Source organism: Phaseolus vulgaris, chromosome 1 (assembly GCF_000499845.2).
Source record: "Phaseolus vulgaris cultivar G19833 chromosome 1, P. vulgaris v2.0, whole genome shotgun sequence".
Classification (NCBI taxonomy): Eukaryota; Viridiplantae; Streptophyta; class Magnoliopsida; order Fabales; family Fabaceae; genus Phaseolus; species Phaseolus vulgaris.
Window position 1 is genome coordinate 12,538,763 of NC_023759.2, and position 13,169 is coordinate 12,551,931.

At 48.2% G+C, this 13,169-nt stretch overlaps 1 protein-coding gene across 1 annotated transcript; it reads left to right on the forward strand.

Moving 5' to 3' along the window:
- The first annotated feature begins 5,974 nt into the window (after positions 1–5,974).
- Positions 5,975–7,267, forward strand: LOC137815535 (uncharacterized). Its single transcript, XM_068618652.1, has 2 exons — positions 5,975–6,646; positions 6,821–7,267. Exons 1-2 carry the CDS (start codon positions 5,975–5,977, stop codon positions 7,265–7,267), a joined length of 1,119 nt encoding a protein of 372 aa, XP_068474753.1.
- The last annotated feature ends 5,902 nt before the right edge of the window (positions 7,268–13,169 follow it).

Sequence of the window (13,169 nt, forward strand, 5' to 3'; positions counted from 1 at the left end):
CCGATTGTTTCGTTAAAACAACCGATTGTGTTTTCCAGCTTTGTGCTTTTGCTTTTTGTTTTGAAAAACTGAATCCTTAATCAAGGTTTTCTAAAAGAATTTTCATTCTAAGATTAAAGGTTTACTAAAATCTTTCTTAAACAATTGACCCCCCCCCCCCCCCCCCTCATTTAAGGCCATATATTCTAACAATTTGATAGACTATCTACTTTCTACTATGAAAAGTCTCTTGAAGCTCTATTTAACCACTCCTTTAAAGATTACGTGTACCTTCGTTGGTGTTAGAGATAATCTCTTAAGGTTAGTTCTTGATAGAATAAAAGGTAATAACGTAATTGATAAAAGTTAAAATGTTGTAAAATTCATAGTAAATTAGCCATGCATTTTGCATAAAATGTATGGAAGAATGATTTGGAAAGCATGTCAAACTTTCACAAAGTCATATGGACTAAGAAAAGTCATATGGAAAGTCACTATGTCCCCTAATTGAAGATTTGAAGTTAATGTGGGACCAGAGTGTTGAAGTATTTGATGAATTTGCTAATGAAACTTTCAAGCTTCATGCCATGTTATTTTGCACCATCAATGACTTTCCGACATATGGTAACTTATCAGGTTATAGTGTTAAGGGTCATAAAGCATGTCCAATATGCGAATAAGACACGGCTTCTCAACAATTGAAACATGGAAGGAAGACAATATATCTTTGGCATTGGAGGTTTATTAGAAGTCATCATCCTTACCAGAGGTTGAAAAAAGCCTTTAACGGACACCAAGAGGCTAGTGGTCCACCAACTCCATTAACTGGTGTTGAGGTTTACGAAATGGTAAATAACATAGACCACACATTCGGTAAGTAAAAAAACAAGTCATCTGTGACAAACATTTGGAAGAAGAAATTAATCTTCTTTGATCTTCCGTACTGGTCGAGGTTAGAAGTCAGACATTGTATAGATGTAATGCATGTTGAGAAGAATGTGTGTGATAGCTTAATTGGTACACTTCTTAACATTAACGGGAAGATGAAAGATGGTCTAAATGCTCGTTTAGATTTGATTGAGATGAACATACGAGGTGAGTTGACACCCATAAAAATGGGTAAGTGTACATATTTGCCCCCAGTCTGTTACACAATGTCAAAAGATGAAAAAAAAAAGTTTTTGTCAATGTCTAAAGGGTGTGAAGGTGCCACAAGGACATTCCTCAAATGTGAAGAGCCTAATGTTAATGCAAGATTTGAAGTTAATTGGGTTGAAGTCTCATGATTGCCACAACTTGATGCAATAATTGTTGTCGGTAGCTATTCATGGGATCTTACCCAAAAATGTTAGACATACCATAACCCGTTTGTGCTCATTCTTCTCTTCCATCTATTGTAAATTCATTGATCCATCAAAACTAGATGAACTTCAAAATGAAATTGTTGTTATCTTGTGTGAATTGGAGATGTTTTTTCCTCCATCTTTTCTTGACATCATGGTTCATCTAGTGGTGCATCTGGTAAGAGAGGTTAGATTGTGTGGACCAGTGTACTTAAGATGGATGTATCCTGTTGAGCGGTATATGAAAATTTTGAAAGGTTATGTGAAAAATCATTATCGTCCAAAAGCTTCAATGATTGAAAGGTACATAGCTGAAGAAAGTATTGAATTTTGTTCAGAGTACATGTCAAAATCAAATCCAATAGGTCTTCCAGCTAATTCATGGCACCACAGGCGTTCTACAAGTAAATGTTTACGTGGTGTGAATATTGTAAGCAAATCTCGATCAGAAGTCTTGCAAGCACATTTGTATATATTGAATAACACAGATGAAGTTATACCTTACATAGAAGCTCATAAAGCCATTATGAAGGCAAATAACCTAAGACAAGTAGAGAAATGGGTATTGATGGAACATAATAAAAATTTCATGCCTTGGTTTAAAGACCAGGTGTTAAAGGATTCAACGACATCAAAGACCTTGACCTGGTTGGCTGCTGGATTGAAGTTTGATGTCATTTCATGTAAAGCATACAAAGTGAATAATTGTATATTTTTCACGAAGTCTATGGATGAAAAGAGTACAGTTCAAAATTCTGGTGTTACTCTTGAAGCCGAGTCAATGCAGTTTTCGACTTCGAAAGATACAAATCCAGTACTTGGATCAATGGCATACTATGAGTTTATAGAAGAGATATGGGAGGTTGACTACACAAAGTTTTTCGTTCCAGTTTTCAAGTGTAAATGGGTTGACAATAAAAGTGGGGTTAAAATTGATGAATCAGGATTCATACTAGTGGACTTTCGAAAGATAGGGTATCAAGATGAGCCATTTATAATGGTTCAACAAGCATCTCAAGTTTTCTACGTGAAAGATACTACGTCAGAACTTTGGTATGTCGTTTTACACGGGAAAAAACAATGGGAGACCATAGATGATATTGAAAATGGTGACCCCCGTTCATTCACACCAATGATAATTAATAAAGATGACGATGTACTTAATGATGTACATGCAACCCGTAAAGACCACAGTGAATGAATTTACATATGAACATTCAACCCACATGCAACCCGTAAATATGCATTTAGAATTTTATGTATTATTTTTATATGATTTTAATTCGACGTAGATTAACTAATGTTTGTTACCTAATTTTTTTAACAGAGACATGGATGACGATCAGACTCCAATTAGACCTTGATCCAAACGAGGTAGCAGAGGACCTACATGATTGAAGCGTCTCGTATTGAAACGTGTTGTTGGTGAGAAGACACATGTTGACATTGACGTCAACACTGAAGTGGCTTTTGGTCCTAATGCAGATGAGTTTATGAGCTATCTTGGAGTTGTTTCTCATGAGAGGCTCTCCATTTTGATTAATTCATGGGATGAGGTGTCAGAGGTCGATCCGAACATGATCTAAGAGGATGTTCTGGTAAGCTTTACATTATTATTGTTACCATATAATGCTTTTTAATATTCATTGATTAATTTTAATTTGGTGATGTTATTTTCCAGGAAAACTTTGAAATTCCTGATGTGGAACCGCTTTGATCAAAGATTATATCCAATATCGAACTTAAATTTCGTCACTTTAAGTCAAGACTGACTTCAAGATATGTTTTTGGCGACCTTAAAGACGAAAATCCATGTTTAAAGTACCAACATATTGATGAAGAGACATGACGTCTTTTTAAAGAAAGTCGTGAACGTGAGGCTTGGATGGTAAGTGAAGTAACTTAACTATTTTTATTTATATAACATTAATAAGTTTATCTTATTTAATTCATTTTGTTTATTTCTGATCCTGCCGACAACTTGCGCGTGGAGGAATCGCTTCGTTGCACTCTCTGCCCCGTCTACGCGACTGTGTTATCTGCAAAATCACCCTCAGAACCTTATCTAGGATCTCCAAACGCGACCTGCAAAACACACAGACGGCGCCTCTAGCGGCCGTTTGCACTCCGACGACCAAGTTAGATCACAGAACCACCAAATGAGAAAAACTAGTAGTGTGTGTAAAACCCTTGCTCTCTCTCTTTTTCTTCCCTCTCTGATTCTCTTTTATCCCTCCCTCTGTATCTGGGCCTAACAGAATTCTGTTATGCCCCTCTGGCATGTGTCAGAACCCTGTTATGCTTTCTGAGACAACGTACCTCCAGAATCAGTAGAGTGTGAGTGTCTGTGCGTGTCCGCGCGTCTCTGCGCTTGGCTGCGCTTGTTTGTACCTTTAGCGGTACGGAGTGCACCTTTATCTGGACCGCGCCCTTCTCAGATGATGACACGTGGAGGCATGCGACTCACATCTGACCATACACGTGTCACTACTTGAAGGGCTCTAGCGCTTCTCTTTGTGCGCTAAGTTATTCCCTTGCGGAGTAACTTAGCATATTTCTTCCATCTGGGTAAATCGCATACTCTCAAGAGAACGCCAGGTGTGGCTGGTCTAGGCACACTCACCAAGCGTTGCTCTCTGCGTAGACAGCTTACCCTTCACGCACGTAATAGGTTGAGGGAGTCACCAATCACCGATCGGTTTACTAGCTCCCTCAGGCCACTCTCGTGTGTGATTCCCTGATATGTGCTCATGCGAGATCCATGCGTAACGCTCTCGCTGGGAACCTCAGTCCCAGTTTAACTGCGTGTAACACGAAACGGCGATGACTGATCGATGCTCTATTGCTTCTCGCGTTCTGCCCCCAGGCGTTCATCTGGGAACTGGTCTGTTGGTGACCACTTGGTTACTGACCACCGATCACCGTTCTGGGTGATCTGTCGGTTGTCCCTTGATTACTGACCCCCGATCGCCGCTCTTGGCGATCGCCTCCCTGATCTCTCTGTCACCTGGTCCACGTGTCACCCTGCGAGTGGTCCACGTGGTTTTCTGCTGCTGACGTCATCGACTACCGATGACCGATCGGATCACAAGCCCCCCAGTCTCGAGCTGTGACCTCGTTCTCAGCGAAGAGACTGAGTGGTCGTGCCCTCGGTCCACGTGGCATGTGGGACCGCATCACGTGCCACCTCACGTGCTGCTTCTTTAACGTTAGGACTTCCTTCCTTAATCTCGCGACACGTGGCCCCATCGACGGCCAGCGTGGAGTGTCGCTAGCGCTTCTCTCATTCAAATAGGCGCGCGCCTTCACTGTTTATTCATCTTCTTCAACCAACTCTTAGACTTTCTGCGAACTCTCTCTCTGCGCACCCATCTTTCTTCAAGTTTTCTGCTTCCAAACCTCTCGCGATCACCCAAAGGTATGGTTTTTCTTCTTCCTGGGTCTATTTAGGTTATTTTTACCGATTGCATTCATCTTTCTCGTTATCATGCATTCATCTTCTCTGTTTTCCCTCTCTCGACCCGCACTAGGGTTTTTCGCGCTCTTGCTCTGATTTCTGCTTCTCCTTCTTCCTCGTTTCACCTGGGCATTTCTTTCTCCTTCCCCTTCTCTGTTTTCACCGAACCATTCATCATTCCTTCTTCTTCCATTCATTCTGACTTTTCGTTTTTTCTCCATTGCAGCTATCTCGCGATGGCTCGCTTGAAACAAACCGCTCGCATTATTGCCTCGTCTTCTGGTGCACAGCCTTCCGCAATTGCGCCAGCTCCACCTCCACCCGTTGCAACCTCCTACCATGACAACGCCAGGCTCTACGACTGGGTCCCCCTGGCGTTGCTTGCCGAAACTTCCACCCTACTACCCCAGGGCCACCTCACATCCCTGCTGAGCAACAACCCCGATGAGCCTTCCTGCGCCATCGACAGGGAAAACGACTTTAACATCCAAATCCGCATTCCTCCTCGAGGGATGCCCATCTGCGCGGACGATAGGGCCACCAATGGGGTGCCCTTCGTCTTCGTCTACTCTGCCATCTTCAAAAGGTTGAAGCTACGCCTGCCATTCACCTTTTTCGAGAAGGAGCTGATGATGGAGTTGAACGTCGCGCCCTGCCAACTCCATCCAAATGCCTGGGCTTTCATCCGGGCATTTGAAATTCTCTGCAACTACTTCGGGCATAACGCCTCCGTGGACGTGTTCCTCTATTTCTTCAAGGCGAAGAACCCTGGGGTCAGGTCCTGGGTTAGTCTGAACGGGGTTGTTGGACGGGTGCTCTTGGGCCTGTACCAGCAATCCTTCAAAGATTGGAAGGGCAGGTTCTACATGATATCTGCCACCCCACAAAGTCCAACGTTGCTCGAGGGGTACCCCCTCTACTGGGTTCCTGCGGTTGAGTTCAAGAAACCCCGGGACCTCGAAGCCATGGCCCCCTACGAGCGCGAGCTATGTGGGTTGTTCCTGGGGGCCAAGTACAACTCTGCACGCCTCATCAAACATGAGTTCGATGTGTTGGCCCTGAAAAAATACATAGGTAGCTTTTCTTCTTCCACCTCTTAGGATACTTGCACATTCTCATGCATGATTGCGTACATTTTGACTTACTTGCATAACTAGGCCATCTAACTCTTCTTTTTCCTTTCGATGTAGATACCATGTCAGGGAAGGACAGGAGGAAAGCTTTGCTGGAGCTTGCCAAACTCCGGGGGGCCAAAGGGACTGGCTCCTCTTCTTCCACCACCGAGCCTATTGCAGCCCCTCCTCTCTCGGTCGCGCCAGCTGAAGGCCCCGAGCAAGGAAGGAAAAGAAGGAAGCTGGTGAAGGCCTTTCCTTCACCCGCTGCTGCTGCTCCCTCAACAGAAGAGGAAAGCTCTGGCTCTCCTCTTGTACACCGCAAGAGGAAACTGCCAGTGGTTGGGGGGGCCTCATCTCTTCAACCTGGAGAGATCGAGGTGGTGGAGGTAGAGGAAGGTTCATCCACTCCTCCCTTTACTCAACCTGCCCCAGTGCCCACGTGCCTTCCCTCTCCCCGTCAACAACCCTCTCCAGCTCCTCGACCACCATCTCCCCCCCCAGCAGGCCAATCTCTTGGTCAATCTGCTCCTCCTGCTGGGGGCGCTTCTGCTCATTCGGGAGGTCTCCCACCACCACTGCCAACCTCCTCTGCTGCTGCTGAATGTGGTGGGTCCAGCTCGCGACCAAGCGTCTCTGGGGCTAGCCACGAGAACTTCAGCCGGGTCATCACCTTGGTTCGACAGCTCATCAGCAACCGAGAGCTCGTCGAATGGAGCGGAGATGAGGTGGACATGCACCTGGCTAGGCAGATGGTGCTCTCTTTGGAGTTTTCCACCCAGCACCGCAAGCAAATAGCCCTGGAGAAGAGGGTAAAGGAGCTTGAGCATGACAAGGAGTCACTGCAAAGTGACTTCGAAGCTGCCCAAGGGTCCGTAGATCTGATGCGGGGCATGGTGGAAAAAGCTAGGATGGAGTACCTAGCGCAGGTCCAAGAGACCATCAAGACTGAGATCTTGATGGGGCAAACCGTCAACTCACTGGACTGCGAGGTGGTGCAGCTGCGGGCCGAGACCTCCTCCCTACGCCAACTGAACTCTCAATTAGTGGGGGAGCTCGAGTCCACAAAGGAAGCGGCCGCTACTGGGGAGAAGAAACTCGAGGAGGTGGTGGGCAAATTGTCTGAAGCCAAGGGCCAATTGGAGGAAGCTGCCTCTTCCCTTGCTGCCCTTACCACCGAGAAAAATGCTGCGGAGGCCTCAAAGCAAAAACTGGAGGCTGAGAAAGCCGATCTTATAAACGTGGGTGCTGACGCCCTTACTGACGGGTTCGAGCTGGCGCTCGAGCAGATCCGATGCGTTCTCCCAGATTTGGACCTCTCGCAATTCAGCATTTATCACGAAGTGGTAGATGGAAAGCTCACCCCTCCTCCTTGAGTTCTTCTCTTTTTTTGTAAATTTATACTTCTGCACAACTTTTTTAGTACTTGGAATTTGTATAAAACTTGGCGTGAATACATACTCGTTTCAGCTATAAGCTCCTTCTCTTGTACTTTCTTGAGCTTCACCTTTCTTTATGCACACGACTAACTATTAGCTAGCTTAGGTTTAGCGCGATCTTGTACTCTTTGATCTTGGCTTCTACTTTGATCGCGACTAACGACTTCCTTAGCTTTGTCTTTAACAGCTCTTGTGCGCTGCTTTGTACCACTAGCCAATCACTGACGACTCATCAGTCGTCATTCTTCGGTCTTCACTTAGCTTCTCTGTCGCTCTAGCGCTAAGTGCATAGAGGACTTTGACATCGATCGCTCGAGGTGATGCCTCGTTTTGGGGAAAGAAAAGTGTTTCTCGCTAACCCCTCGTACCTTCCCCAAGGTCATCACCCTTTGGCGGATTGGGTCGTTCATTCCCTGCCTCACTCCTGGGGTGAGAAGGGTTTCAAACTAAGAGCCTTACTGGGCCAATATTGGTGTATGCCAAGTGGGTAAGGACATTTGTCAAAATCTTTCCTTTCCCTCTCTTGGTCTTACTAGCACCCCTGGCTTTTCAAACCCTGGTCGCCTGCCCTCACACTTGGGGTGAGGAAGACTTAGATCAGTGCCAGTACTCACGCCTAGGGCGAGTAAGGCCTAACCGATCACCTGCACTTGCGCCTGGGGCAAGGAGGATTTTAACTTTAATACTTGCGCACACTTGATATGCTAAAAATCTTTTCATTGGGTGGCCTCGTCAAAAACCCTCCTTAGGGAAAAGAGTGCCCCCTTGTCTGTTCAACTGTTTCCACTATATATAAAGCATGTATCTTTAGCGCGAGAACCGCAACTACTTTACAACTTAACTGAAGTAAAATTTTAAGTGGGTGGCGTTCCACGTTCTGGGGATTGCTCCTCCCTCCAGAGTCTCTAGCCGATAAGCTCCGTTCTCCAACGTCTCAACCACTCTGTACGGGTCTGTCCACTTTGGAGACAACTTGTTCTCCATCTCATTCTGATGCGCCTTTCTCATCACCAGGTCACCTTCCTGGAAGCGCCTGAGCCTCACCTTAGAGTTGTGCCTCCGTTCTACTCTTCTTTTTACGGCTTCAGCACTGACTCTGGCTTCTTCTCGCACTTCGTCCAGTAGGTCGAGATTCACCTTTCGCTCTTCATTGGACTCTTCAGCAATGAAATTCAAGAATCTGGGCGAGCTCTCCTGTATCTCCACGGGAATCATGGCGTCTGTCCCGTAGACAAGGCTGAAGGGTGTCTCATGGGTGCTGGACTGTGGGGTGGTATGATAAGACCATACGATTCTGGGGACCTCCTCTGCCCAGCCTCCTTTAGCCTTGTCTAGTCTTTGCTTCAGCCCCCTGAGCAGTACTCGGTTGGCCGACTCCACCTGCCCATTGGTTTGTGGGTGTTCCACTGAAGCGAAAACCTGCTGTATCTTTAACTCCTCACACATCTTCCTTAGCTGATGACTCGTGAACTGGGTGCCATTGTCGGAGACCAATCTCTTGGGTATTCCGAAGTGACAGACGATGTTCTTCCAGACAAAGTGCTCGACTTTCTGTGCGGTGATGTGTGCGACTGGTTCTGCCTCCACCCACTTGGTGAAGTACTCGATGGCCACGATGAGAAACTTCATCTGCCTTATCGCCAGGGGGAAAGGTCCTAGGATGTCGATCCCCCATGTGTGAAATGGCCACGGGCTATGGATGGACCTCAACTCCTCAGGAGGTTCCTTGTGCCAGTCTGCGTGAAGTTGACACTGTTTGCAACGCTGAGCAAACCTCACGCAGTCTTCCTTCAGCTTTGGCCAGTAGTACCCCGCGCGGAGTATCCTACTTGCCAAAGCACGACCACCTACATGGCTTCCGCACACCCCCTCGTGCAGCTCAAACATGAGTCTGGTGCATTGCTCGCCATGCACGCAGATCTGCACAGGGTGAGAGAATCCAAATCTAAAGAGGTTTCCATCAATTAGAGTAAACTTACTTGAGCTCCTCTTTATCCTTTTTGCCTCTGCTACGTCAAGTGGGAGTACACCATCCTCTAAGTACAACTGGTACGGTGTTATCCACGTGTCGGGTTCCTTCACCGCGCAGACTTCCATCGACTCAACGATCTTCGACGGTCGCGCTCTCACCCTCGGCGCTCTCAACGTTTCTTGAGTCAACGACCGATGACCGATCGTCAGACACTCCATTGATTTGTACACATGAAGTACCTGGTTGTCTGACACGAACGCTCGCGGTACCTTCAAGGTCTCCTGAATGACGGTCCTCTGCTTCCCCCCCTTGCCTGAGCTGGCCAGCTTGGCAAGCAGGTCTACTCTGGCATTTTGCTCTCTTGGCACGTGCACCAATTCAAACTCAGTGAAGGACGTCTTCAGGAGCTGTACATATTCTAGGTAGGCTGCCATCTGGGGATCTTTTGCCTGGAACTCCTCTGTAACCTGCCCGGTGACTAGCAAAGAGTCGCTTTTGGCCAGCAGGTTTCTTGCTCCCATTTCTCTTGCTAGTAACATTCCGGCGATCAAGGCTTCATACTCCGCCTGATTGTTGCTAGCCTTGAAGGCAAAGCGGAGGGACTGCTCGATCAGTACCCCGTTTGGGCCTTCCAAAATGACTCCAGCGCCGCTCCCCTGCTGATTAGAGGAGCCGTCCACCGATAACACCCATCGGAAATCTAAACCTTCTGCAGGTGTCGCGACCGACGACAGCTCGACCACAAAGTCCGCGAACACCTGCCCCTTGATCGGTCCTCGGGGCTCATACTGAAAGTCAAATTCTGACAATTCCGCCGCCCACTTGACCATTCTTCCTGCTACGTCAGGCTTCTTCAGCACGTTTTGGATGGGTAGATCCGTCATTACCACCACTGTGAAGCTGTGGAAGTAATGCCTGAGTCTTCTTGCTGAAAATACAACCGCCAGGGCAGCCTTCTCGAGGGCCTGGTACCTTGTTTCAGGGCCTTGCAGTACCTTACTCACGAAGTACACAGGCCTCTGGGCCTGATCTTGCTCTTGCACCAGGACTGAGCTGACTGCTCTCTCCGTCACAGCGAAGTATAGACGAAGAGGGGTGCCTTCCTGTGGTTTACACAAGACTGGTGGGCTTGCCAGATACTCCTTCAGCTTGATGAAGGCCTCCTCGCACTCCCGTGTCCAAAGGAATCTGCTGTTGCGTTTAAGACACTGGAAGTACGGATGACCTTTCTCCCCTCCAGCAGACATAAACCGGGATAAGGCTGCCAAGCGACCGGTGAGTTGCTGCACCTCCTTCACCGTCGTCGGGCTCCTCATTGCCACGATCGCTGCGCACTTCTCTGGGTTAGCTTCGATTCCCCGCTCTGTTAAGAGGAAACCCAAGAACTTCCCAGCCTCCACGCCAAAAATACACTTCTCAGGGTTGAGCTTCAGCCTGTACTTGGCGATGGTGGTGCATAGTTCCTCCAGATCGGCTGCATGGTGCTTCTTCTCTTGGGACGTGACCACCATGTCATCTACATATGCATGTACATTCCTTCCCAGCATGGGCGAGAGCACCCTATCCATGAGTCGCTGGTAGGTAGCCCCTGCGTTCTTTAGTCCGAATGGCATGACCTTGTAACAATAGCAAGACCGTTCAGTCATGAACGCGGTCTTGCATTCATCCATCGGGTGCATTTTGATCTGGTTGTATCCTGAAAACGCATCCAAAAAGCTGAGCAGCTTCCCCCCTGACGCGCTATCCACTAGAGCATCTATACTGGGTAAGGGGTAAGGGTCTTTGGGGCATGCCTTGTTGAGGTCAGTGAAATCCACACACATCTTCCATTTGCCATTTGACTTCTGCACCAGCACCACGTTCGCTAGCCACTCTGGGTACTGGATCTCCCTGATGTGCCCTGCAGCAAGGAGCTTTTGCGCTTCGTCGTGGATCACCTTACTCTTTTCCTCGTTGAATTTCCTGCGCCTCTGTCGCACAGGTCGAACCTTAGGATCCATTGACAGACGATGGCAAAGGAAATCGGGGTCGATTCCTGGCATGTCGGACGCTGACCATGTAAAGGCACCTGATCCTGCCGGCAACTTGAACGTGGGTGAATCGCTTCGTAACACTTTCTGCCCTGTCTTCGCGACTGCGTCTCCTGAAGAATCACCTTCTGAACTCTCTCTCTCTCTCAGATGTCTTCAAAGTGTGGCCTGCAAAATACACAGACGGCGCCTCTAGCGGCCGTTTGCACTCCGACGATCAAGTTAGTTCAACAGAACCACCAGAAACTGGAAACTTAGTAAAAAATGTGTGTGTGTAGAACTTGCACTCTGTTTTTTCCTCTATCCCCCCTCCTCACTCTCCCTCTGATTCTGCCTTTTATCTCTCTTTCCCTGCTTCTGGGCATAACAGAATTCTGTTATGCTTTACTGGCATGTGTCAGAACCCTGTCGTGCTTTTCAGAAAAAGCGTACCTTCAGAATCAGCAATGGGGAGCGTGAGAGTCTGCGCATGTCTGCGCTTGGCTGCGCCTGTCTGTACCTTTAGCGGTACGGAGTGCTCTTTTGTCTGGACCGCACCCCTCTCAGATGATGACACGTGGAGGCCTGCAACTCACATCTAACCACACACGTGTCACTTACTGGAAGGGCTCTAGCGCCTCTCTTTGTCTGCCTAAGTTACGCCCTTGCGGAGTAACTTAGGATGCTTCTCTTATCCGGGCAAATTGCATACTCTTAGGAGAACGTCGGGTGTGGCTGGTCTAGGCGCACTCTCCAAACGTTACTCTCTGTGTAGGCGACTTACCCTTCAGGATGACACGCACGTAATGGGTTGAGGGAATCACCAATCACCGACTGGCTTACTAGTTCCCTCAGGCCACTCTCGTGCAGGATTCCTTGAGGTGTGCCCATGCGAGATCCATGCGTAACGCTCTCGCTGGGAACCTTAGTCCCAGTTTAACTGCGTGTAACACGAGACCCCGATGACAATACACCCGATGACTGATCAGTGTTTATTCGCTACTCGCGCTCTGCCTCCAGGCGTGAGTCTGGGAACTGGTCTGCTGGTGGTCACTTGGCTACTGACCACCGATCACCATTCTGGGTGATCTGTCCCCCGACCTCTCTGCCGCCTGATCTGTCGGTGGTAACTTGGTTACTGACCACCGATCACCTCTCTTGGCGTTCGTCCCCCTACCTCTCTGCCACCTGGTCCACGTGTCACCCTGCAAGTGGTCCACGTGGTTCTCTGATGCTGATGTCATCGACTACCGATGACCGATCGGATCAGCACCCATGTGCTTCTCGATAACACCGACAATCAGCTTTCGCTCTTCTTCAACGAGAGATCCCCCCAACTTGAACTTTTTCCCCCTTATGTCCACTTCAACCCATCCTTCAGCTGGGTGGGGCCTTCTCTCACTGGCGATGACCGCCCTCGCGATCCCTGACTCGCGAGGAGTGATCGCGCCCTCCTCTTCTTCTTCAACATGAGCTACCTGGGAGCCCCCCATCGTAGCGTTCTCCAACCTCCGAGCGCCATGCGTTCCCCTAACCACCGATCGCTCTTCGCGCACACCAGGTGGTGATGTTGTGGTGACGTGACATACGCTTATCTTCTGCTTGAGGCTGTTCTCATAACAGCGTCTAGCCTCAGCCTGATCCGACTTGATGGTTATTACGGTCCCCTCCATCGACGGCAGCTTCAGCTTCATGTGCCTCGTTGATGGTATTGCGCCCAACCTATTGAGTGTTGGCCTCCCCAACAAAATGTTGTACGCAGAAGGGGCGTTCACCACCAAGTACTTTATCCTTTCGGTGCGGGCTGTCGTTCCATCAGTGAACGTTGTCCTCAGCTCCATGTACCCCCGCACCTCTA